Raw genomic sequence first — 26,645 nt, forward strand, 5'->3', positions numbered from 1 at the left:
CCTGAACACCACCTCCCTCACCCCAGAACTGAAATGGTGTTCCTCTATTCCCTTTCCTGCACATAGCACCAGGAGTGCCTATCTAGTCACTAGGACCTGCTCTGTAATGGCCAATATTCCTAACTGCCAACCCCACCAAGTCTTAGAATCAGGATGTGCCTATGCTCAATGTAGAAGCCCCACGGCACCTGGCGTGATGAACACACAGTGAATGCAGTGAGGTAAGTGCAGGTGGCCCAGTTAAGTCTCCTCCACTGCAGCCAGGATTCTGAGTTTCAGGCGAGAAAGGATCTGTGTGCAGACATGTCACAGAAAGAAATAGTCTAAGAAAACTTCCCCAGGCCATGACCACATCATTGGAGAAGCCAAGGCCCCAGGGCAACAGGACTTCACTGTTCCACCTCTTAAATGTGAGCCAAAAACCTAGTCTAGTCATGGACAGAGAAGGGGCCTCTCTGCCTCCAACATCTAAGCATGGCCAACACTATATTAACAGAAACATCTTGGGCCTCTCAGTTTGGGACATGGGAGTACTCAGAGGTACCTGCTATACCTAGGCTGGCCTGCTGAGTCAATAAACATCTTAATGCCCCAAGCTGATCAGTGACATATTGTCTCACACCCACCAGGGGCTGCTGCCAGAGTCCGCCAACACAGCTCCCGGCTCTCTCCCAGCCACTTGCCAGGGTCTTCCAGGCATTAGAAACAGACACTTAGAACACATGGAAAGCCTGCCACCTACAGTCAAAGGACCCACGTATACCTGCCTTCAGTTCAAGAGAAACATACCCTTGAAGTAAAAAGTTAAATTCCTCCCCCTTAACCTCCCCCACACCCTAGATTTAGACAAGGAAAATTTAAAAAGTCCACTTGAATTACTCTTTGACCTAGTCTGTTTTTTCTAATGAAAAGCTGAGCATAGAATCAGAATACCTGCATTCAACAACACACAGTAAATGCTCACAGAGTGCCCGGGCTGCTTCCCCGTGGAAAGCACAGTCGTTCCAGGGGTGCAGACATTTAGTTCCCATGCTGTACACAAACACACAGCTCCAAGATCTGCATTTCTCTCTGCTCAAAGTGAGGGTCAATTCTTTTCTCACGGAGACATTAATTCAGTTTCCCAGTGTCTGCTGCAATAGCTCCTGGGGGAAAACAGCATTACTGCTACGGCAGCAGGCTCCCACCCAAACCTGCTTCATGACCTTCACAGACAGAAATGCAGGTGATTTTCAAGCCTCAGTTAACCAAGAATGCATGGCACAGGGATAAATGTGGCTAAGTTGCCTTTTATTAACAAAAAAATGTGTAGTTGTTGGTAAATGCCACCACAGAAAACACAAACCATGGCAAAACACACTGAGAGATAACCTCAGCTGGGAAATCAAAGAACACGAACAGGTTTACACAGCACAACCACTGTCATGAGAAGCAGTCAGGTTACTAATGGTAATACAAACACTGCAGCAGGCGCTGAGGCTGCTCTTTACAGGCATCAAAATCAAGGTTAAAGAAATAGCCGCAGCAGTGAAATTAAGGTAAAATACATTCTCTTGCTAAAGAGTATCCTTAGTTCTCAACATGTAATATGATCACACATGTATTCAGTTAAAATTTAAAAAAACCAAGTTTACAAATAACTTCTGGATACTTAAAAATAAACTCTAGGTTGCTTTTCTTTTTGGCAGTACCAGACTAAACTCTGTGGCTTTGCAGTACTTCAGAAACTTCAGGTGCATTACAATCTTCTGAGAAAGGCCCAGAACTTCAGAATTCCAGGTGTGGCTGTGGAGAAAGAACATTACTGGCAACAAATATTAAAACATTTCAAGATCTGCAGGAGTATAATTAAACGTTCTTGAGTGTACAGACACTTAAGCATTCAAGCTGATATCCTAAATACTTTTCCAATTGACATATTTACATTTCTTTTTGGTTTAATGGAAAAAAAAACTACAGGCAAGTTGTTCCATTGGCATATGAATAATTTGGTGGCTATGTTTCCTGTTCCACAGGAGTGTGTGGAGTCAGGTAACTTCATTCTCCTGGTCCCCAACAGCTCCTCTGTGACACACACTCTAAAATGCATGGGACAACTGCTCTTATTCAGGGGCTCTTTCTGGGGTGGGATCAGAGTAATAGACTGCAACATGTTTTAGAGAGAGGCAAGGATATTTTTTCATTCTGTGGCTCTGCCTGCTTAAAGCATCCGTGTGGGTATAAAGGCCTGCAGCTCACAGAACAGCTCACGGAGCACCAGGGTGCCTGCTGACCCAAACTGCAAACTGCGGCTGCTCTTTGGCCTGCTGGCCTCAGCCTGAATGTGGAATTTTATCCACTAGAAAGCATTATTGGAGGCCAAATCAGAAACTTTAAATAGCTCAACAACACTGATGCTTTCTCCTTTGGCTTCAAAAGTAATCATAACTGAATATTTTCAACTATGAGGCCAAGTTGATTGGAATAATGAAAAACATCTTTTCAAAAAACATTTAATGAGGTAGCTAAGATCAAATATCACATCCACAGCATACACAAAATTGCCTAATAAGTGCTCAGGCATTTTATAATGTATTTTTCAATGCAAACTGCTATGATGCCTAATAAATGCTCTTTCTTTCCAATACCTAACAGTGCATGCAAACCTTCTGAAGAGGCCCCTTGCAGAGTAACAACAGCAAGAGGCTGGGAGTGAAGCTGTACAGGAGGGGAGAGGAAGGACACTCGGCACACAGCTTTGGTTGAATTGGTACTGCTCCCCGTGGAACTAAAATGCAGTTGGTGCCAACAGAGAACAAACACCAAGTAGAACTTGGGGACCTAATGGGGTACAAAGGGGGCCTCGACTCTAGGCAGCAAGAAGCCAAGACACAGGGCACTTTCATTAAGGTCTAGGCAATGCTCAGAGCACCAGCCACCCCTACCTTGAGGCCCCTGGAGCCCTCCGTGGGAGGGAGTCTGGCTGCCTGCTACCCTGACAGGACTGCTCCTGATTCTGGGGAGGCTGTTCCTCCCAGCAACTTGGCTTGCAGTTCTCACTGTGTGTTCACAGGTATAAGCTGCTTCTGGCTGAGCAGCATTCCAGATGTCAACTTTAAAGCCTTCCATTTGGAGTTTTGGACCAAGAGAAAGGTGGCAATACCAATCCTGGCAGGGTGGATTTTGTGACTGTTCCAGCACTGTTCACACTTATACACTGACACATTCACACATACGTGCACATGCACACAGGGTATATGAAAGTGTGGGAAGCAGGACAGCCTCCAGACAGTGCATCAAGTTCTGGGGAGACAGGAGTGGACAGAGTGGAGGTGCCTGAGGCAAGGCTGGGGGAGGTCCTGGGATGGAGTCTGGATCCACCATCTTCGCCACCCTCCCTTCCTGTCCTCCAAGGCAAGGTGGCCATCAGCACACCAGGGCACCAGGCGGCAAAGCAGGCACTGGGTCGCAGCGTTAGGTTTCCGTAGTATAGTTGCTGTAGGCCAGTGGAGGCAGGGCCTGCAAGCTGGTCCCCCTCCACACTCCAGGTTGGGCCTCCGTGCGCCCTTGCTCTTTATATTTACCCAGAATAGTTCTGGCTTCTTCTGTATCCCTCAAGGGGTTCTCTCCATATTCTTCCTTCAGCCACTGCCGGTACTGGAGAAGTTGAAAAGAAAACAAAAAGTCACACATTCACCTGCATCTATGTAGACTTTTATGTATTACTTAATGGTACAGGTTTTGCCACATATAAGCTGGAAAATAAATGGGCATTGGGCAACCAAAGCTCTGTGGTTGGCTAGACAGTAGCAAGAGGGAGAACTCACTGCTTCTTCAAGGTTTTGGCCTGAGATGAAAGCAAGCCAAACCAAGAAGACAGCACTTGCCCCAAAGGAAGAGAAATGCAGCTAACATGGAGCCTAGGAAGATAGTAAAGGGTAATGTCCTATGACTGCAGCTGGTGCACAGGGACCAGTGAGGGCTTCAATGTGTGACGCAGCTGAGGTGTCCTTGGACCAGATGTCCTCTGGGGGCCTCTCCAACTTCAATCTCCATGCTTCTGGGAGTGTACAGAAAGACTGAGGCATCTTCCCAGGGTCTGCTGCCTACACCACCAAAGTCCCCTACGAGTGGTTACCTGATGTACTTCATGCTTCTCAAACTCCTGCAGCTGCCTCTGGAAGCCCAGGTTGGGGTTAGCACAGGACCTTCCAGCACGCACAGTGTGCAGGGCATCTTCCCAGCCAAAGTCAGTGATGGTCATGATGTATGCGGTGACCAGAGTCACACTCCTGGAGACACCAGCCAGGCTGTAGGTCCAACAGAATGCCACATGGGCAAGGAAGATTTAGGATCCACAAGTCTAGCTTCTGATCCACTTGGAACAAGGTATTCTGTGGACCTCATTCTAGAAAGTCTTCCTGCTTTGGATTATGAGTGGACAGCAAGCCAGTATGTTACTTGGAAATTACTCAGAAACATCCAAATGTCTCTTTATTACACTAGAATCTCAAGCATTCTAGAGCCATGGGTGGCTCTAGTGCATTAGCTTCATTTTTTATAAATTTTCTGCTGGCTATAGATCTGGGCACTTCAGTGTTATGATTATCACCCCTCTTCAGATAGTTCCCATTTTCCCAGACAGATAAAATAACTAAAGCACATCAAAGGGACTTGAGGGGTCTGGCATCCACGCAAGAAATCCACTTATAACCTACAGCAGTTTAGAAGGCTTTACATATTTTTTAAAAATCTGGCTTTCTTAGATTTGTGAGGGCTAAATCTATAACTTAAACTCCCATTAAATACAGAAGCTCTACTAAGTAGTTTGTGGTCTTCTTGACAATTATGCAGAGCAACCCAGAGGACACAGTGCACATGTGCTCTGAAACTCAGAGTCAATGTGCACACTCTGCAGGCAATATGGTCAAGTATCTCTAGCTGGATGAGTAAGGGGACCAATTTTAAATCATATGCAAATTAAAGCAGTCACAGAAAGGTTGAGCTGCATCAGACTTAAGGGTGTTCTAGCAACAGTTTAAGATGGGGAAGTTTAGCAAATTTCTCATTTTGAGAAAAGCCTATCTTCAGATTTTCACAACTGTATGAAATACAATTTTCTAGAATATCATACTTACACATAGTTAAGGAATAAATAATAATAATATACTAATATTACACTAATAATACTAATAACCGCTTTCAAGTAGTAGCTCTTTCCCAAGGCTTATGTCAGCAAAAATGACAGCTTTTAAAAAATACCTCCTCTTGAGTTGAGGAGGCTCTCATTTCCCAGGATCCCTAGAAAACCTGGTACAGGAGTTCAAAACTCCCCTTGAAGGGCTCCAACTATAACCCCCCCAAATGCTTTAAAGCAAATATAAATAATGTTACACAATCCACCAATTTTATTTATAACATAGTCTACTCTTTTTAAAATCAAAATAAATAACCACACTATTTCAAGAACTTTATAAAACTGCAAAACACCCATTTGGGAGCAATCAAACCACCTTGTGTCTCCATTGTCCTGACTCTCCGGGGTGACTCCTCTGGACATCACATGATGGATACTCTACCCCCTCACCCCACCCCCATCCTGGCAGGACTGCCACCAACCTGAGCAGCGACACTCTTAGGAGTCACCTGAGAAATTTGTATTTCCAATAGCAACTTCTCTGGGGGAAACTCAAGAGATTGCTAATTAATATCAAGCCTCATTCAAGATAAAGAGGGGATATGTTCAGCCTGCCCTTTGACAGGAGAGCTCTGGTTCTGGAAAGCTGGCAGCTGGTTCACTACACAAACCAGTTATGTTATTAGAGTGACTATGAGGTAATATAAACGAGGACTGACACTCACTGAGAACTCACTATATGCCGGGTTCAGTGCTAAGAGCTTTGTGTGTGCCATCTTTGTGTGTTATAACTGTCCTTTGCGCAGTCTGTGTATGCACCCATGTATATGGATACATCTGCAGGTGGACAGCTGTATATAAACTGTTTAATTCTAAGAGTCTTTTCAGATCCTTTCAAAGCAAAGTAGTAAGCCAAACACACATAAAAAAACCCCATCTATAAATGGAGATAAATAGTCATTTTGGTGTTACAATAACACAATGCTAAACATCCACATGTACAATCAGAATTCTTCAGAAAGAAACAGTCTTGAAAGACCACTGAAGTTTCAGGAATGAGCTTACAAATATGTACCCTTTGTAGGAGGCTACTCTGATGAAATATTAGAGGTGGGCTCAAAAGGAAGTTTCTGATGTCCAGGAACCTTGAGAGTCCCTACAGAAATCCTGACTGCAAAAATAAAAATCCTAAGTTAGAATGAAATTTGGGGTTCTCTTTCAACAAAAGCAAATAGCATCCATCAAGCAGGTGGGGTCAGATGGGATTTATGTTTGAGACTTATAGGGCAGAGAAAACTATTAGGGGATCAAATAATTAATCGCACAGAAAGACACTTGATGAGAATCCAAGCTGAGCAGAGCATGCTAAGCTGTGACTAGGCAGGAGGCATACATACCAGTGCACAAGACAACCCTCTCCCCTAAGCCGGCACTCGTGAATGAATTTAATACTTTCTTTGAAATGTCTTGTCCTGAAGGGAGAAAAAAAAGAGAGAAGTGACATCTGTCTACTCAACACATGATGAAAAGAAAAATCCACCTGAGGTTTGTTAGAAAGGTCTCAGTGCCCGACAGCTTCCCACAGGTTAACACACTGTCTGGGTGCGGAGCGCCTCAGTGTTAGAATCCATCACACACAACGCTCAGGCCTGGGGAGGGCTGCTGGCTTCTGGGCTTGTCAGAAATCCTCTGCAAGGAATTCCTAAAACACACAGTTGCCACTGACTGGTGGTTGTGGTTGGGTGATTTCTGCCCAGTTGCACCCTGGCCACCCCCACAGCCATTCTCGTGAGGGAGATGCCCACATCATGCAGGCCCCCAGGTCCTAAAAGCTAGTTTACTTCTGACAATCTGAAAAACCCAATAATACTCTTCCACATTGGCCTCCCTTGAGTTTGGTAGGTCCTATCTGCATTCAATAGCAGAGCTGTGTGGAAATGCCAGTTTCATCTCTAATATCTGCATAGCAGCTTAGTGGCTCTGTGGGCTTGGCAAAAGTCACGTGGATTCCTTTAACATTAGCTGTAAAGTGGGAATATGTTTTATGTGCCAATGTGCTTTTATAGACTCTCAAGTCCCCCACAATGATAAAACAAGGATCTTCACTTTTTTTGCCCCTTAGCTTTGCTACTACCATTCCTCTTGCTACTCATTCATTCTCTTGTGTGCACCAGCTCTATTCTGGGTTTAGACTCTTGGTGGGTTAAGCACATTTACTCTGAGGGGACCTACAGAGTTAAATGCTTTTCAATGTCCTCTTCCTTGAATGGCTTATAAAGCAAACAAAACATCTGAAGTTGCCCATGGACTAAATTTATGCCCCCGTAAGCTCTGACTGAGTACTGACTATTTACCAAGGATGAAGATGATACAGTTTCCAACCACACAAACTAGGTCTACTGTCTCATGAAGGATAACAGGACAAATGAACTTAATAAGAATGGGAAATTAAGGTGTGGGATAATAACCTCAGCCAGGTACTGACTGCAGAGGGAAGTTACTAAACTAAATGCAGATGCCTAAATGAAAAAGGACAGAAGACAACAGGATAACTATAAAGTGTTTGTAGGCACACACATCCTACAACCAAACACAAGGCACAATGTTGCCACGTGTGGAAAGTCCTCGGGTTTATCCAAGAACTCGAGTAGCTCCTCTGAGATTTCTAACTTCCCAGAGCATTGCAAGATATACTTTTGTTAAACTTCTCAGGGACAAATGCTCCCAGATATAAATTTATAAAGTGACTCGGGGCTCTGCAACTTTACTCCCAAAGACTGGCTTGCTATAGTGCAGGCAAGAAAAGGTTCCTATTGTAATCCTGACATCAGAAGTGTTAGTACCTAAAAAGTCCTCAGAGCCGGGGTGTGGAGCAGTGAAGCTGCGTGGAAGGGGTGGGTGCTGGGGGTAACGAGACCAGCAGGAGCCCAGCCCAAAGGCAAGGTGCAGCAGCAGGAGTGAGGGTGCAGGGTTCAGTTTCCCATCTCTCAAACAAAACCAGCAATCAGGAGTTTGCAGTGAATTCTTCTGACTTGGAAGTATTAGAACTGTGGCAGAGCATCTTCTGTTGCACTGATTTTATTTGGGGCAGCAAAGTGCCTAGTTCCTCAGAATATCTCATCTTCCTTCTAGTCCTGTCCACAGAGAAGTAAAGGAAAGCTTGTGGTGGGGAATTCTGGGAATGTTTTCCTGTCTGTATAAAAGGAAAATTATCTGTCTCTGCCTCAGCTTCCTGAGAGGGCACTGGAAGTGAGCACCATGCTTAGAGCTCCATAAGACACCTGTAACCACAGGTGACAGGCCCTAGAGGTGGAAGGGTAGCAGGATGGAAAGGGGGACATCAGGAAGCTGCTGCCCAGGCCTGGGAGCCCCATCTTCAAGCTTCTTGGTCAAGAAAGTTAAGTAAATAAATGTATTTATAACTTAAAAACACTGTCAATCAATTATTCTGTTATTTATAGCCAAATACAATCTTCCCAAATATCAGCAACTACTCCAATGGTTTTAAAAACACTGAGCCAAGTCTTCTGGCTTAGGAGTGCTCTCAGAACACTGGGAAGGCCATCAGTGACATAAGTATTGTTGCGGCAGTCACTAAGATCTTGCAAAGATGACAGATGAACCCTTTTATTGAGACTTCATAATGAAAACTTCTTCTTAAATCCTGTTTTTACACCTGCATGTTCCAATCCACATGCGCAAAGGAACCCAGGTCTTAAATATTGTGGGGAGTACCTGGGTTCAAGAGTCAGCTTTGTCACATCTCAGAGTAAGAGAGTGGGGAAGATGTAGGTGTGCTTAGTAGGGTAACATCCTTGAATTACTCTTTGACCCAGTCTGTGTGTTTTCTAATGAAAAGCTGAAGAGAGAAGCCTAGAAGCTAGAGGCTAGAGGCCAGAGGCTAGAGGAAGTCTGTGAAGGATCTGAGGAGCCAAGGACATGCCCCTCCTTTGCCCCAACCAACCCTTTACTCTTTCAGCTCTGTCTGTATCAAGTATTAAATGCAGGGCAAACCCATGGATGGCTCCTGTGCATCAGTGCAGAGCCCCAGGCACCTGTGAAAGGGCCACTCACAGCCCTGGCCCAGGAGCACAGTGATGCCAATTAAGGGCCTGCTCACGGCCCTGCTATGAAACTTGCTCATGATCACACTAGGCACAAGGCCACAGCAGGCAGACATTCCTAGAAATGCCTTTTCCAAGAAGAGCCAGGAGGTAGGAGGAGTGCTCATGCCTGCTTTGGTGTGTTGTAGGGAGGGGGAGTTTATTTCCAGGGAAGCTAATGACATAAGCCTAAGCCCTGGTCATTAAACTCCCTCCTCCACAGTGGGAAATACCCGCGACTCTGGTCCTGACATTGCTCAACTCTCCAGTGTGAAGCAGAAGCACCATGAAGTACCATCCCACCACAAGCTGTTTCAATAAACACAGGTTCCCTATTCCTGCTCTTCACTTTGTACCTTTACTTCCACACACAGACATGGGAGTTCTTCTGCCCTAAGAAAGCCATTTGTGCTAACCCAGAAGGAAAGGACACCCTACACATGTCACAAACTCATCCAATGTGACTGCTGCTGCTGATAGCCCCAAGGGAACACCCTGGATCAGGAAGCCACTTTAGCTGAGAAATGGCCTCATGGGGTTCAGAAAACCACTGCCACTGTCCTTGACCCCTCCTCTTCTTTTTCCTCAGTTTGCGTTGAGACTCCCTGTGAACCAGCACATCCCCAACTCCTCCATCTCTCTGCCTACAGGCCAAGAACTAGAATCAGCCAGGTTTTGCTGTCCCTTAGAGAGCTCACAAAAAGTATGGCAGATGGATCTAGCAAAGCCACACCATAGTGTCCATTTGTTGAGGCTGAACAATTTCTTCATACCCTAAGACTATAACGCTTGGTTGCTATAATCCCCACGGTGGGAAATGAGGCAGCCCTGCCCTGTTGAGGACTCTGCTTGTGTGAACAAAAGCCCAGAGAATCCGCCAAGCACCTTGAATGGTGGCTGGGCTTACTCTCATAATCCAGGGAACTTCTCCTTCCCCTCAACAGAGTATGAATGTGTGAATGCACACATGCGTACATGTGTATATGAAAGCAAAGAAGAAAAAAATAGAAAAGGCAAGCACCCTTAGATTTTCTTTTCCTCCAAAAGGAATGCTTAAAAAATGCAGCAAATGGGTGAAGTGTTTGATCTGTCTCCAAGCCCTAGCAGATGAGCAAAGATCAGACAGTTGCTTCCTCCTGGGGCAAAATCAGCTCAGGATCCCCAGGACCTGCCTGGGCCCCCTCCAGCTGGAACACTGTCCAGGAAGCTCTCACCCTAACCAGAAGAAAGCAGGAACGAACATTATCGACCCACACAGACACTGGTAGGACTTTTCCATCAGTGTACTGCATAAAACACATAAAATGAACCCACACTTATATCAGTGACTCCCCAACTTTTGTATTTCCTGTACTGTCAACATTTTAAAAAATGACAAATGTGTGCACCGTATTTTTCTTTCTTTTAAAATTATTTTTATTATAAGTTTCAATTGTACGTGACATCTGTATGAACTACAAAGTTCATACCCCTAAAAAGTCTAGCTACCATCTATGACGATATAACTGACCCCTCTTCCCTCCTCTCACCCATCTCCCACCCCATTCCCATCTGGTAAACACCAATCTGCTCTCTGTACCTATGAGTTTGTTTGGTCTTTGTTTGTTCATTTTGTTTGTTTTTTAGATTCCACATGTAGGTAAAATCATATGGTATTTGTCTTCCTCCTTCTAACTTATATCACTTGGCATAATATACTCTAGGCCCATCCATGTTGTCCCAAGTGGCAAAGTTTCATTCTTTTTTATTGGTGAGTAATATCCCATTGGATATAAATGCCACATTTTCTTTATGCACTCATCTATTGATGGACATTTGGGTTGCTTCATTATCTTGGTTACTGCAAACAATGTTGCAGTAAATATAAAGGTGCATATATCTTTTTGAATTAGTGTTTCTATATTCTTTGGGTGAATATCCAGAAGTGGAATTGCTGGGTCATAAAGTAGCTCTATTCTCAATCTTTTGAGAAACCTCTACACCATTTTCCATAGTGGTTGTACAAATTCACAATCTTACCAATAGTACACAAGGGTTCCCTTTCCTTCACATCCTCCCCAGCACCTGTTATTTATTGGCTTTTTGATAATAGCCATTCTAACATGTGTAAGGTGATATCCCATTGTGGTTTTGATTTATATTTCCCAAACAATTAGTGATGTTGAACATTTTTCATGTACCTGTTGGCTATTTGTATGTCTTCTTTGGGAAGATGTCTATTCAGATCCTCTGCCCATTTTCTAATCAGGTTGTTTGTTCCTTACTTTTCATTCTAGCAGGTGAGGTTATTTTAAAAACAAACAAAAAATAAAAGGCCTTCTGTACCATCTAGTATAAAATAATTTCACAAAGAATAGTTCAAAACTAAAGAATCTAGGAAGACATAGTCTAAGAGTAAAACATAGTTCAAGCTAAATAAGGCAAGCCTTATGAAAAACACAATACACATTTTTCATATAGTTCTCATTTCCATAGACTACAAAGTCCTTAGGAGTTGTGTGTGAGCATGTTTGTTGTGTTCTCAGATGTTCTCAGATGCATATGCACATGTGTGTGCATCTGTCTGGAAGGGCTGCCAAGGGCAACCTAGCTTTGATCTTGCAAAATTGCTTTCTAAATAATGAAAATAAAGAAAAATGTAAGTAAGTGAGTATACATGATATTAGCTAAACTAAGAAAAATACAAAAATACAGAATGGTAGAATAAGGCAAGACAATTTTACTGATATTTAAATCTTTGTATTGCTAATTCCTCTTCTCCTCACAAAAACCTCAAGAAATTTTTAGAGATCTATTTGATTCTCAAACCACTGAATGTCACAAAGACTTTACTGCAATGATGCAATGCTACCAACTCCACAGCACAGGCCAAACTCCCCTGAACTTGACAGAAAGAGAAGACCAAACAGAAAATACCAACTTAATAAACATTAACATAAGAAAGAACTCATGAACATGGACAACATTGTAGTGTGGTTGGTGATTATAAGGTAAAGGGGATTAGGTGAAGGCAGAAGAGGGTATAAAGGGGATAAATTGTAATAAAAAATAAAATAAAAAATAGACAATTAAAATTAATAATAAAAGGTAAAAAAAAGTGACAAAAAAGAAGGAATAAAATAAGCTACTATACATTTCAAATTGACCATCAAAATACATTAATAACCCTTACTTGATTGAGTACACAGATAACATAATCTTATTTTTAGAGATGCTTAGTGTTCATGAAAACATTTTGTTGTCTCACCTAATACTATAACAATTGTGTGAGAGAAGTATCTTAAAGTGAGAGAAGTACGATTAAAGTAACTTGCCTAAGAAAGCAAGCACAGAGAGAAAGCAAAGACAAATATTTTCAAAGCCTTCATTCACTAACCCACCCTACAATGGCCACTTGGAGAACATGAAGTGTGCACATTTGATATAAACTCTAGGATGTCTCTAACTGTAACAAATCATGCAAAACAGGCAGCCTGGGTCTGGGGGGGCGGGGTAATTACAATCATGAGAACTTGAACATTCTATGTTTCCTCACTTTGCAAGGCAAGGTAGTTGGGGGAACTGAGCTGAAATTTTAATGTGTTAATGTTATCTCAAACCAGTTTTCTGCATATTAAGTTCCTGCAAGACCAAATGGGGAGTTTGTGAGTATTAAGGTCAGTACAGAAAATGGACCTTTCTGGGCAGTTAGTTTGTAGCAATTGAATGCCACGTGAAAGCAGTTAGTCTCAAAATGTCACTAACCTCTCACTAAACATACTTAGCAAGAATTCCTGTTGTTTTAGAAATTTGTGGGTAAAGAATTAGGGTATACAATCTTAACCTATAATTAAAGTTGGAAACAATTTTAATAATCTATAAATTTAAAACAGTAAGCAATACGATTTTGTTTTTAGAATTTATTCTGTCATTAAATATAGGCACTCACATCAGACTAAAGAACTGCTAGGCTAACTGGCTACCCAGGATACATTTTTCAAGTGATAGATGTAATTCCTCTCTCTTTTGTTAACAGCTCTAAGAACATTTGTCTCCAGAGCATTCACACTGACTGATGATACAGAAATGAAGGTTCATCTCAGCTTTCATATGTTCCTAATATTTATAGCCTACATGAAATAAGGCAGATCAGAAACAGAGTCAAGTGTTCAGTCTGATAACATTAAGTTAATCAGCTGATTATATTTTGAAAACATGCTCGCCACTACAAAGCATGTTATGAAATGTTTGTAACATATAAAGAGAAACTCAAGCTACTTCATAGATTGTATCAACATATGAAGCACACTCAAAGTTCAAACTTAACTCCATAATCTCCATATAACTTTGGAAGAGCAAGAAATAGTTAGAGAATCATGGACATTTATATGCCCAAAGCCTTACTATACATAAGCTTTACTATTACTAAGGATTTAAAAATAAGTTTCCCCAAAGAATCACACAAGTGCCTGTGAACATAACTCCCACAGCAGAGAGCCAGTTTTCCTGCCTTTCAGGAGCTGTGGTCTGACTTCCCTTTCCAGCTGAAATAGAGGTTGTAGTCTCATAAGACTTCACTCCAAAGAGCAGCAGTAGTGCATTCTCTGCACAGTTCTGCCATCAGCCCAAGCATGGGTGCTGTAATAACTTCCTGTTGGAAACTGGACCCCACACCACACTTCCATCCAGACACATGGAAAGGGTTAAAAAAGCAAGTCACACATTTAACAATATCTCTGTACATATTTGAGACAGATGAGAACTAACCCAAATCTCACCGGCTAGTCCTCTGGCACCAAAGTGACTGGGGTTGGGCTGATTTTGCCAGATCTAAAATGACCCCTCGGACACTGGAGCTCAGAGAGGTGGCTGCTGCACCCTCTGGCACTGGCTCCTTCCACACAGGCACGCCTTCGTTCAACTACCTTTTCTGCAACTCTCAAGATACACTAATACACTAATTTTCAAAACTGCTTAGAGCTCATACAAAGCACTTTCACATACATGATCTCATCTCCAAAAATCCTGAAGAAAGGCCTTTTTCAGATGAAAGAATTGAGGTTCAGATGGGTCAGAATGACTTACCCAAGATAGATGAAACGGGTTTTAAATGTGAGATATCTAATTCTAGATGTATAGGTCCCTTGTCCATAGCACAGGAACACTCAACACTCAATCCTCACTTAGTAAGTCAGGGTCACTGCCCTGGCAAGCACAGTGCTTACTCCTCCTAGACTGACAAGTCCTGGGGGCAGCTCAAGCACAGGTTGTAGGCATCTGCCCTGACAATGTCCAGAATGTGTTACAGCTTGATTCTTCCTAAGAGTCAAATCACCAATCAGGTACTGACAAATTCAACAGTATGTCAGAATCTCAGTTTGTGATAAGAGCAAAGCAACCATTCTAAAAATAGCCATCAAAACACAGGCAGAAGATTGCTACGGCCTTCAGAGAAAGGCAGAGACTCACTTCCTTCCGTACACACCATGCCCTCCCAACCACTTCTGTTTCTTGACACGACTAGTAACCAAGGAAGTTCTCTAAAGCTTCTTCCCCTCCTTCCAGACCTAAGCTTCTATTGTTTTCCCAGTAATCTTGGTAAATCCTTCCTCCAGCAATCTTAAAGATTGACTTTTCCTGTGAAACGTGGACAGTCACTGTGAAAACACAAGCCCTGGGTAGGACATATTTGCTTCCACTTCCAACCTGCTCCTGCCCTTTCCTGGTCTAACTCTAATACCACCTGTCCCCTGATCAATCTCTTCACCCTTCTCTACATCACTGTCTGGCTCTGGCCCCATTTCCTTTTTTGACAAAAAGGTAGATCCCACAAAATTATTGAATGACCTATGATTTCTCTTCTCTGCAGCAGTGAAGTCAATGTTCCAATTTGATAGCTTTCAGAGAGGCTGGATACTTGGGATACTCCACATAAGGATGCATGGTCTGTACTTCTGCTATGCAGGACTTGTAGGCAATAGAACTTTAGGATCATGAAGAATGAATCCTGACAAGCCTATGGACTCCCAAATTCACAAACACCTTCATAGCTTACAACTTCCCCGATGAAAAGCAGTAATATGTAATTGTAGGAGGGTCATTGTGTCTGCCCTCCAACAACAGCACAAGGCTGCCTGAGAAGCAGAGGTTGGGGTCTGTGGGTGCACTGAATAGCTAAATATTTTACTTCTGCCCCCAGCCTCTCAGCCTGCAAGGATCAAATCCATGCCTCTGTATACTTTACACTACGTCATGAACTCTCTGGGTCACTTCTGGAAACTGAACGGTGTGAATGCTAGAGCTGTAACTGCTATGGGTCTCCAGAGACCTGTCTCCCATTCTCACAAAGGTAATCCTATGGGTCTCCATATAATTTCTGTGACCTGGAAAAGAAGGCAATTACAAATTTTTCTTTATAGGAACAAAATGATGTCAAAAATGTATTCAGCTATGAAGAAACAGAGGAATGGACTTTGCTCAACCAGAAAGACCTAGTCACGCCAACTCAGACAGGCTTTAGAAGTATGCTGTTCCACATGGTGGACCCCAGCCACATGAGTGCTTGAAATGAAGCTGATCCAAACTGAGGTGTGCTGGAAGGATAAAAATAGCTAATCTGATTTTGAAAACTTATCATGAAAAAGGGGATGCAAAATATCTCATTTTTTAAAAAAAATTGAGCACAAGGTTGAAGTGATAGTAGTTTGGATACATTGGGTTAAATAAAACATATTACTAAAATTATTGCCACATATTTTCTTTTCACATTTCCAAATGTGCCTCCTAGAAAATTTAAAATTATATACATGACCTGCATTTGATGTTTATATTCTATTTCTATTGGACAGTGCTGCTTTAGACAAAACTTAATAGCTTCTTCAAGGGTTTGCTTTCTGAGAAAGGATGAACGTGCTAAAGGTTTGATTGGAGGTATTTTTTATAAACATTAGACTCTTCTCAACAGACATCCCATCAGTTGGTGTAGAGCAAAAGGACCTGGAAAAAGAAGCATGTCTCCAGCTCTGTCCACCTTGGCAACACAGACCTCCGTGGACCTCATGATCTCTGCTGTGAGGCAGCCGCTGTGCACAGCAGCAAGAGTCCCATTGGCTCCAATGGCTTCACTTTCCTTTACTTATTTCACTTTATAGTCCTTCATTCATTTATAATATAATAATATAAATGAATATCTATTTATTCATTTATAATAACAGGGAAAAAAAACCAACTTACAGGTTCTGAGATGGTGAATCCGCTGCTGGAATGCACAGGTATTTAACCCCCTGTAGAATGATAAAAAATAAAATAAAAAGATGATACCCAGTATAAAAAATATTAAAGGAACTATTTACTCAGGTCAAAAAAAAAATAAAAAGGAGAAGTTTTTCACTCATCTTTTGTTGCCAAGGAACTGGAGAAAAACTCTTTAATTTAGGTTCCTGGTTATCTCCCATGACCATGTGTACAAATAAATATTCATGCTCCAGTTTGGAAACAGCTGATAGAAAGGGCACATCTAAAAGTGAAATAACTGAGTCCTTTCCAGTAAGTGTTAACAAGTGTCAAAACTGTCACCTCAGGTTCCTGTTCACATATTGCACATTTTTATTCTATTTCATTTAGAATCCAGTTAGTAAAGACCTTAGCATGATATCAACAATTACAACATTATGTTACAGTTTCTCAATCAAATCTTAGTGTGAGGAGAATTACAACTTCACTGATGCACTTGGGGCTTCTACACATTTAAAATGTGATTCATTTTGCTTCCTTTCTAGAAAAGTAGAAGTTATTTACTAAGCTAATACGTTTTTTTTTAAAAAAAAGAATGGACAGTTTGAAAAGAAAACAAATTTTATATAGTTCTCTGTAAAAATGTAGTTCTTTATAAAAATGTTTATGTAAATTCATGCTGTACAAAAATCACGCTGACTTTGAGTTTTATTAAAAACCTGTTTCTTCTTTACAAGTACTTACAGTATAGTTTAAAAGGTCTTCAATGTCAAGTAAAAATACAAAACCCAAAATCTCAGCAACCTTTGCAAGAGAATATGGATTCATGAAGATTTAGATGAATGGTTTTAAACCTTTCTCAGTAGCCTGACCTCAAAATCTTGCCACCATATCATGGATGGTTAAGTGTGTGTGGGAACACATCAGACTAGAACTACAGCCAACCTAAGAGTAAATGAAAGACAAACATGAAGAACGGAGGTGGAGACAACCACGGGTCCCTCAGCAGATAAAGTCATAAAATAACATATCTTCTAGAATTATTTGAAAATTTTGCAATTGATAATTAAAATTTTACTATTAGCTCCTGTCATTAGGAATATCTGTGCTGAACGTGCTAATGTAGTCTCATAAGGAATATCTAAATTTGTAGCTGCCCCAAACCCTGTTACAACTCCACGTTTTGATGTTCCTCTACATGGTGAACCACATTCCCAATACGGAATCCACACAAACTACATTACTCAACCTCCTCTGCTATTAGGGTGCAGACTCAGGATGGGATTTCATCATCTGACATACCTACACCAGGCAGATTTGGAAATAGGACATGGGAAGAGTAAGATAGGTAAACAGTACCTGCTTGGCAGGTACAGATAGTGACAGAGGTGGCAGCAGACCTCACTGGGCCAGTTTTGTACTGTGATCTGGACATTGTTCCTGGAATTTCAGCTGAAATCCTGGTTCCTGCAGCTCCTCTGAGGAGACCACAGCTCTCAACAAACCACTCTGAACAGAAACTAGCTCAGAGTGAAATCTGTTGTCTGCAATGAAGACACCAGTAATACAATTCCGCCCCCTGTCTCCCACCATTATGAGAGGCCAGAAAATTTTTTCCCCAACTAAGTTCCTACATATTTTTTTCTAGCTTTGAGTCAATCATTACATCTCCCCACAAAGCCTCCTTTGGGTCTTGAAGAAGATGCTTTTTGCCATTGCTCAACCAGGTGGGAACACTTCACATGAGATCACATAGGCTCTAATATGTCAAGGATAAAAAATGAGGATCAGCTGTTAGAAGAAGAAAGTGGAGCAGCAGAGGCTTCCTCTTTCAAGTTTCGCTTTATCATCCTCAATTGCCCCCTTCTGTCTCTGTCCTGGTTTTCCTGGACTCTAGGTGCTCTGTTCTGCCGAAAGTATTGAGGCAGTTGGCTGAAGTTCTCAAGCTCCTCCAAACTCAGACAAGTATTAGAACACTAATTTTAAGGGAAATAAAATGGAAAAAGAGATTATACTGCAAAAAAAAAAAAAGGCATTTCATTCCTCCCCTCCATAGAGGCCAAACAGGCTTGGTGTAGATGCACACACTGATCATTTCATACATCTGCCACAGAAATGATTTACTTTTTTCTTTTACTCTTAAATGAGAGTTGGCCATGGGTCAAGCCCAGAAGCTTGTGGAATTCATTCCTCCCAGACACTACCTCCACCCTCTTTCAGAACAGTACTTTCAGAAGGACAAGAGTATTTTCAGGTTTCTAGCTCCCTTTCCATTGTGATCATCAGTCCAAGAAACATAAATTAATCAAGGACACTGAGGTGGATCTTCTATAAAACAGAATGAAAATGTTTACCTGTCACACATACTGACTGACAGCCACTTAATTTGGTCAAAATCTAAAGTCACCCCAGCCTATATATTGGGAGGGAAGAAAAAAAATGGATAAAAAAAAAAAAACCACCAAAGAGAATGGCCAGAAGGAGATGCTAAAAAACTCTTAACTTATTAAGAGCATTCACAATGAATGCCAACAGTGTGGTTAGAAAGCATTGTGCTTCTTTTAGGCATTAGTGTGACCCCAAATGGGGGTCTCATCCCCCTTTGTGGTGCCTGATGCACAAAAGAAAAGGAGGCCAGCCCCACAAGATAGGAGCAAACTACAGAAAACTGGCAAAGGAGATCCCTCCATTCCTGAAATACAGAGGGTGAGGAGGTAACTCTGGTCTGTGGCAGGCCCCTCACCTTTACTAGCTGGGATCAGCATGCGGCATCTACAGCTTCCAATCTGTGAAGTTTCTAATGTGGGAAGAAGCAGCTTCCTGCCACAAGTTTGGGGATCTCCTACCATTAAAGCAGGACAGAGAAAATATAAGACATAAGATAATAACATGTCCTCTCAAAGATACGACAAAAACCTTCCCTGGAAGGGTGTCAGGCACATAGTAGGTAGGCCCTCACTAAATGGCCATTCAATGATGAGAACAAAGTAAAAACAACTAATGTGAAGAGCACACTATAAGAATAGTGCAAGGGAAGAAAACTGTTGCAAAGGGCCCATGTCTTATCCTGATGAACACACAAACAAGGCTGGACTTCTGGCCTGTGTGAAGGGCACATTGCACAGATGTTCCAGATACCAGTCTCTGCCTGTCTCCTCCAACTGGACGTGCTAAGGAGAATCACACTGTGATCTACAATAAGACGGGAATAAACATGCAAATGCAGTAAAGAAAGGAGTCAAAACTGTCGAATATTTTCAGCTGCTTGCTTGCCGCCCAAGAACATCTATTTATCTTCGCTTAGTCATTAACAAAGCACAAAACATAACTCTCTTGGAGGCCACAGACTGCAGAACATAAGGTACCTGAAAAAAGACTGCAGATGCCTGCACATGTGTACAATTCATGGCAGTTAATTACTAATTCAGAAAGCAGCAAGAGTGCTGGTAGCATGAAGGACCTCAATGCTACAAGAAATCTGGATGAACTTAAAATATAAAATTATCCTAGTGGTAACAGATTGGGCTCTGCAAATGTTTTAATGTGATGTGGAATTGATTTTTCATTTAATTGGACCTAAACAAAAGACCATGTCTAGTGCTGAAGTGTGTAGAGACAGAGATAAGTGACAAGGTGTCTCTGTCTTTAGCTAAATTATAGAAAGTATAATAAACTTAAAAGCAAAACAAAAGAACATGGGCATTCTAGAACAATCTGAAAGATTGTTACATTATAAAAATAGCAGCAGTGTTTCCACTTGTATAGCATTTGCAATATTTACATTATATTACCTCTAATATTAAAGAATCCATAAAACTAAAATTGTTTATCTTCTTTTCAAAATAAAATTATTACTGAATAAATTAAAATTCAGTAATTTCCATTATGTTTCAAAAAGTGATTGGTGGAAAGCCTAGTAATATCAAACTTTTATGGAGCTAATAAATGTCAAGTTACAGATTGTCAGTTTAGACAGCAGGCCCAAGACTACACTGAAATACAAAAAAAAAATTGAGACTATGCTTTAAGACTATCATGACTTCTATGAAGGAAAAGAAAGAGCAGCTAAATTCTTTTGACTACCTGGCAATTTAAATAGCCTAACATGTTCAGATAATGGCACCAATACTGATAAGAAGGGAGCCAGAGGGAGGAAAAAGGCAGAGAATTATGGAAAAGCCTCTTATATACACTGACCACATGCACACTGAATATTCATAATACCAAGCAACAAATCAATTAGTATGACACAATGTGGGAAACATTAGGAAAATACAGAAGAGTAAGAGTTATGTGAGACCTGCCAAGTAAAGCTGTTTGGATGAAGTTTTTGTATTGAGTTTTGAAAGAAACAATAGACATTACTTGGCTGAGAAGAGGGTTTAGAAAGTATCCCAGTGGCTCTTCTTGAACAAAAGGTTAAAGCTTTCTAAGTGCACATTCTCAAAAGTTGTAGTACTGTTCAATTTTCTGTTTCAACAAGCACAGTAACCACCAAAAGTAAGTTTTGGCCTTTCTTTGGGCCTGAAACTAAAGAATACACCTGAAATTGTATGTAGTCAAGTACTTAAAAGTACGGGTAAGATGCTGATTTCAGGACTAGTTAAGAGATCAAACTCTCGCTTGTTTCAAGTACAATTTCTAAAATTCACTGTTTTCCCCCCTGAAACATTTCAAGTAAGAGTCATTGAAGAACCTAGTTACCTTTTACTTTTCAAAAGAAAAATCAAGCCCTTCAGAATCTGTTTTCTCTCTTCAAGGAAAGGAAACAAACACCAGTTACAGAATATAATTATATTCCTTGTAATGACCAATCAAAACCTTAGAGAAAATACCAGGAGAAGGAGAGAGAGTTTGCTAAAGTGCTGGAAATGAAAAATCACTGCAATGGAAGAATTATTTTTAATAATATTGACATTATTAAAAATCTTGTTTTTTTCATCTTATCCCATCAAGTACCAGTAGCAACATGGGTGTGTACTTAGGCGAGGTCCTCTTTAAGAAATGCTGTTTTTCTTTGACAATCACATTTATGAGATATCAGGGTAGCATGCTGAATTGGACTTTGCAGTTCCAGAATTGGACTTTGCAAACACAGAATTCATTATTAACACTGATCATCTAATACCTATTGGCAAGTTGAGCAAAATAAACTGGGGATCCTATTAAGAGCTAATTTCATAATACTCTCAAAAAAGAAACATAAAATTAAAAAAAATTTAAATTAGAACTGTTTCACACCTGACCACAGTTTATACAGTAGTCCCTCCTTATCTGAGGTTTTGCTTTACATGGTTTCAGTTACCTGCGGTCAACCACAGTTCGAAAATATTAAATGGATGATTCCAGAAATAAATAATTCATAAGCTTTAAATTGTGCGACCTTCTGAGTAGCATGATGAAATCTTGCACTTTCCCACTCCATCCCACCTGGGACATGAACAGTCCCTTTATCCAGCACATCCATGCTATAGATGCTCCCTGCTCATCAGTTGCCTGGGTTATTAGATCTACTGTCACAGCATCACAGTACTTGTGCTCAAGCCACCCTTATTTTACTTAACGATGGCCCCAAAGTACAAGAAAGTAATGCTGGCAATTTGAATATGCTGAGGAGAGCCATAAAGTATGTACATATAGGACAAAATATTTTATACACAGGGTCTGGCACCAATAACATCCTTTTTATTACAAAATCATAAGTGTGTAATTCTTTAACATAACAATATGACATTCAAGCACATCATATGACATTTTAGGTGAAATATTTAGATTAAAGCTATAATTTATGCCCATATTATTACCCTACCAACCACACTTAAGCAGGTGTTACTTCAGTCAAACACACACACCTATAAATATAGGGTTTGGCAATTCCACTATTAGGAGTATATCCTAAGAACCCTGAAACACCAATCCAAAAGAACCTATGTTCATTGCAATGTTCATTACAATTTACAATAGGCAAGAGTTGGAAGCAATCTAAATGCCCATCAATAAATGAATGGATCCCAAAACTATGGTACATTTACACAATGGAATTCTATGCTGCAGAAAGAAAGAAGGAGCTCCTACCCTTTGCAACATCATGGATGCAACTGGAAAGCATTATGCTGAGCGAAATAAGCCAGGCAGTGAAAGACAAATACCATATAATCTCACCTTTAACAGGAACCTAAACAACAAAACAAATAAGCAAGCAAAATATGAGCAAAGTCACTGAAATACGGAACAGGCTGACAGGGACCAGAGGGGAGAGGGGAGAGAATCACAGGGGAAAAGGGGAAGGATTCATAGGAACAAGTATAAAGGACACATGGACAATAACTAAGGTGGGGGCGGAAATGGGAGGGAGGTAGGGAGCACGGGGGGGGGCAGGGCTGGGAATACAAGACAGAAAACTGTACTCGAAAAAGAATTAAATAAAAAAATAAAGTTAATCTGACCCTGAAAAACTTAGGCCGGTCAAACTCTTTTTTTGTTATCCTTACCTGAGGACATTATTTTCATTGCTTCGAGAAAGAGAGAAAGAGAGAGAAGAAAGGAGAGAGAAAAACACTAATGCAAGAGAGAAGCATCCAATGGTTGCCTCCTGTTTCAATCTAGGATTAGGCATTGGGAATCAAACCCACAACATAGTTATATGCCCTGACTGGAAATCGAACCCACAACCTTTCATTTATAGGACAATGCTTCAATCAACTGAGCCATATTGGCTAGGGATTGCCAAACTCTTAAAGACCCAAGAGATGGGAACGACTGACTTGAAACTGCTTTTGGAAGCAGAGGCTAGATTTGACAAGCTTAATCCTCTTTATCAAGCACCTTCTTCAGAGTGTGGCACTCCAGAGAAAGCAAATGAAAATTTCCACCTAGTTTATGTGTGTAGAAGCCAAACTCAGCACCAGGCACACTTTTTTATGGTAATTTTTTACCATAAAAATTTTGATTATTATTTGTAAATCTAAGAATTTTCACATAGCCAAAAACAATTTAAAGGGAAAATGCAGAATGCAAAAGTATATCCATAGTAAGGTTATATCTATAAAAATTTATACAGGTCTGTAGACTAAAAATTGGAAGTTAGCATAAAAAAAACAAAAACAGGTAAAGTCCGAGGGTGAGATTCTTGGCCATGTCTCCTTTTAACTATCTGTACTGTAACAAAAATCTCAAATAAATAACTATAGAAAATGACCACAGAGGATAAACACAGTCACTTCAGTTGTGCTACACACTGACGTTTATTCTAGGTTCTAAACTAAAGATGAATTTTCCTAAGGTACCTATCTGCCACTGATTCTTCCTGCACCAGCTAAATTTAGGAAACTACTACAAATAACAACTTCCAAGAACTCTGTGGTGCTTGATGGGGTGGGGAGGGGTGGTAAGGTCAGAGTGGAGAGACAAGATTTAGCTCTTGATTTGATTTTGTGAGAAAAAATGCAAATGAGAAACCTCTAACACCTGTTGACTTCTTTCAGGTTAGTCAAAAAATGACATACATTTGACTTGTCAGATCAACAAAAGAGGACCCAAATGCTTATTTTTGCTCAAGCTATTTCAATGAAAGGCTAAAGTGGGCATAGTCAGTGCATCAGATTTCCTTGAGCCAACAAGGGTGGGTTATGGGAAGACAGTGAGGGACATTCACATCAGCTCAAACCCACCACCGAAAGCCCTCTTCTGTGATTTCAGTTCTGTCTGAGGACTTGCTGATGTACTTGGTGACTCATGAAACAGGGCCAGTTTCAGCTATGTCTACAAACTGAGGAATTGCACAGTATTACTTAATAAATGTTCATTCCTAAATGACCATATAAAATTACTGTGAATGAAAACATGCTTAGGAATTATCAGGAGAAAGCAGTAGAAACTTCATGAGCATTCTACAGATTCCCCTTGTAAAATATAAAAAGGTAGTTTTCATTTGGTCATGTGTCTTGACTACTAAAACAAATTCAGCAGGTCCTTCCTGTCTGCAAGTAAAGAAGACTCACTCCAAAGTCCTTTAACACATGTCCACAGCTTACCTCCTAACCTCACCTTCATGCTCTCTCCCTGCTACTTCCCTCAGCTCACCAAACTCTTGGCATTCCGAACTGCTTGTGAGTCTCCCCAAATGTCTTGTACTTTCCTGCCCACTGCTCCCCAGGTTTCCTGGATTCTTCTCTCTGGAATACCCTTCTCCTTCAGGACTCTTTCCAGAACTTTCCCAGTAAAACTTCCCCTGAGGTGACACCCCTAGCCTATGCACAGAGCCTTCCTTGGCCTCATCTCCCTCCCCTCAGACTGACTCTAGCTCCCTGTTCTGAAGGTCCTCACTACATACAACACAGCACTAAGTTAGCACAAAGGCACTAGGGAGCCAGCACAGAGGACAATAATTGCTTGTGAATGGTCAGTCTTCTCATTAGACACCAAATTCCTTTAATGCACAGATCCTATCTTAGGCATCTTTCTTTCAGTATCCTAGGATCTCTCCAAAGATCGATACATATTACAAAGTACAGGAAGGCATATATGGGAAGGGAGATCACTTTTACAATTTTGAGCACAGGGCTACCAATCCCATGTGCCCCTAGGCTGGGTTTAGCACCTACAGTTGGCTCCAGAGTCAAGGTCCATGACAGACAGGCAGGCAGGCAGGCCAGGTGCAAGGTGATCTAAAAGGCTATCTAATTTTCTACAGCTCTACATGGTCTCATCAGGATGCTGTGCCTGGTCTCATTAACAATGAAAAACTGCAACTAATGTGAAAGCAGACAAAATGCTCAGAAAATTTCAGGAATCACATTAAATTGCAGACTAAATGACCCTAAGTTTTAGACCAAACACAGGCTCCTAGAAGATGCTGGCCCAGTCAGTGAGGTCTATCCCAGCTATGGTCCCAGCCACCTGGCCATAAAGATTAGCATTGGCAAATTAAAGACTGTATTTATTGGGGCACAGCCATGTCTGCTCATGGACATATATTGTCTTGAGTTCCTTTCACATTACAGGGACAACAGAGTACTGCCACAGAAACCTTAGGGCCCCCAAAGCCCAAATGTTTATCTGGCCCTGGATAGAAAAAGTGGGCCAAGCCCTGATCACAAAGTCATTTTGGTCATTTGGAGTCATTCTGTGTATCATATTGTCTCTCTATGTTTAAATATCTGATCTAGCACGCTGCCTTCTTGAATGGCCACTTCACTCATTACTTGTGCTCAGCTTTCTTCCTTGCTCTGCAAGAGAAAGAGGAATTTCCCTGCAATAAAAAAACTTCTTAAACAAGGAAATTAGATGCAATATATTAAATGCAGTTTGTAAGTTAAATAAATTGTAGAAGGCAAGTTTGTGGTCTGTGGCCTCTACTTTGATGGCAAACATAGCGTTGTAAAAACCAGGCTGCAGGATACTTACAGCAGACAAGTCTGGAGAACCAGTGCAGACAGTTTGTCTCTGAGACCTACACAAGGCACACCTGCCAGAGCCCCCCTCACCTCAGCCAAGTGACTGTTTGCCTTCTTAAACACAGCTCTCTCCTCAGGGGGCAACACAAACTTGTTTGACACATTGCTTGTAGTCTCTTTCATAGATTACTAAACACATGAGGTATCAGACCCTTATGATAGAATGATAAATTCTATCACTTATGATAGAATGATAAATCTACTGCAGGGTGAGTTACCAACTTTGTAGATTGCCATTTGTCTTTAGGCTTGAACATAATCCACAGCCCTTAAGAAGATTTTTATAAAAAACATTCATAATCTCTTGGGCACCATGTTACATCCTCCATGTGGAATTGATGAAATGGTTTTGAGAATGAGGCAAACACTTACACAGAATAGGGAACTGCCCTAGAGGGCTGAGCAGTCCTACATGGCCAGGCAAACAATATGTGAAGGATGGACATGGTATAGGTCAGTGTATGAGCTGCACAAGAAGGGCTACAGTAAAGCAAAGGTCAGAAACTCTCCTGTTTCTCCTAAATACAAGGAAGAGCATCCCTCTACAATGCACATGACTGTGGGTTATTAGAGATTGCACTAAATTTCTATGTCTCATGGTACAGTCACAGACAGCAGGTGTGAGGTGTTCTGTTTCCCCAACATGACAGGAAAGAGGATCGTTTTCCTTGTTCTCCTTTAAGTATTGGCTGGTCAGTGTTCCAAGTCCTTTCTTGCATAGGGGCAGCCCTTCATCCAAACCTTCTCTGTCCCACGGCT

General features: G+C 41.3%; 1 protein-coding gene across 2 annotated transcripts in view; it reads right to left on the reverse strand.

Annotated features, from left to right (window-relative positions):
* The window catches only part of DUSP22 (dual specificity phosphatase 22), an 85,126-nt gene that overhangs the window by 18,509 nt on the left and 39,972 nt on the right, over nucleotides 1–26,645 (reverse strand). The window contains exons 4-8 of one of the 2 annotated variants that reach the window (XM_037070450.1): nucleotides 16,432–16,481; nucleotides 6,514–6,588; nucleotides 4,118–4,289; nucleotides 3,564–3,636; nucleotides 1,270–1,785 (exon numbers count right to left, since the gene is read on the reverse strand). In XM_037070450.1, coding sequence (XP_036926345.1) covers nucleotides 1,739–1,785; nucleotides 3,564–3,636; nucleotides 4,118–4,289; nucleotides 6,514–6,588; nucleotides 16,432–16,481 — 417 coding nt within the window. In that variant the 3' untranslated portion in view covers nucleotides 1,270–1,738. Of the gene's footprint in view, nucleotides 1–1,269; nucleotides 1,786–3,563; nucleotides 3,637–4,117; nucleotides 4,290–6,513; nucleotides 6,589–16,431; nucleotides 16,482–26,645 lie in introns of those variants that run through there. The other variant, XM_037070451.1, reaches the window with a different exon arrangement.

The sequence above is a fragment of the Sturnira hondurensis genome, unplaced genomic scaffold (genome assembly GCF_014824575.4).
Source record: "Sturnira hondurensis isolate 20B ecotype Veracruz unplaced genomic scaffold, ASM1482457v3 Scaffold0001304, whole genome shotgun sequence".
NCBI lineage: Eukaryota > Metazoa > Chordata > Mammalia > Chiroptera > Phyllostomidae > Sturnira > Sturnira hondurensis.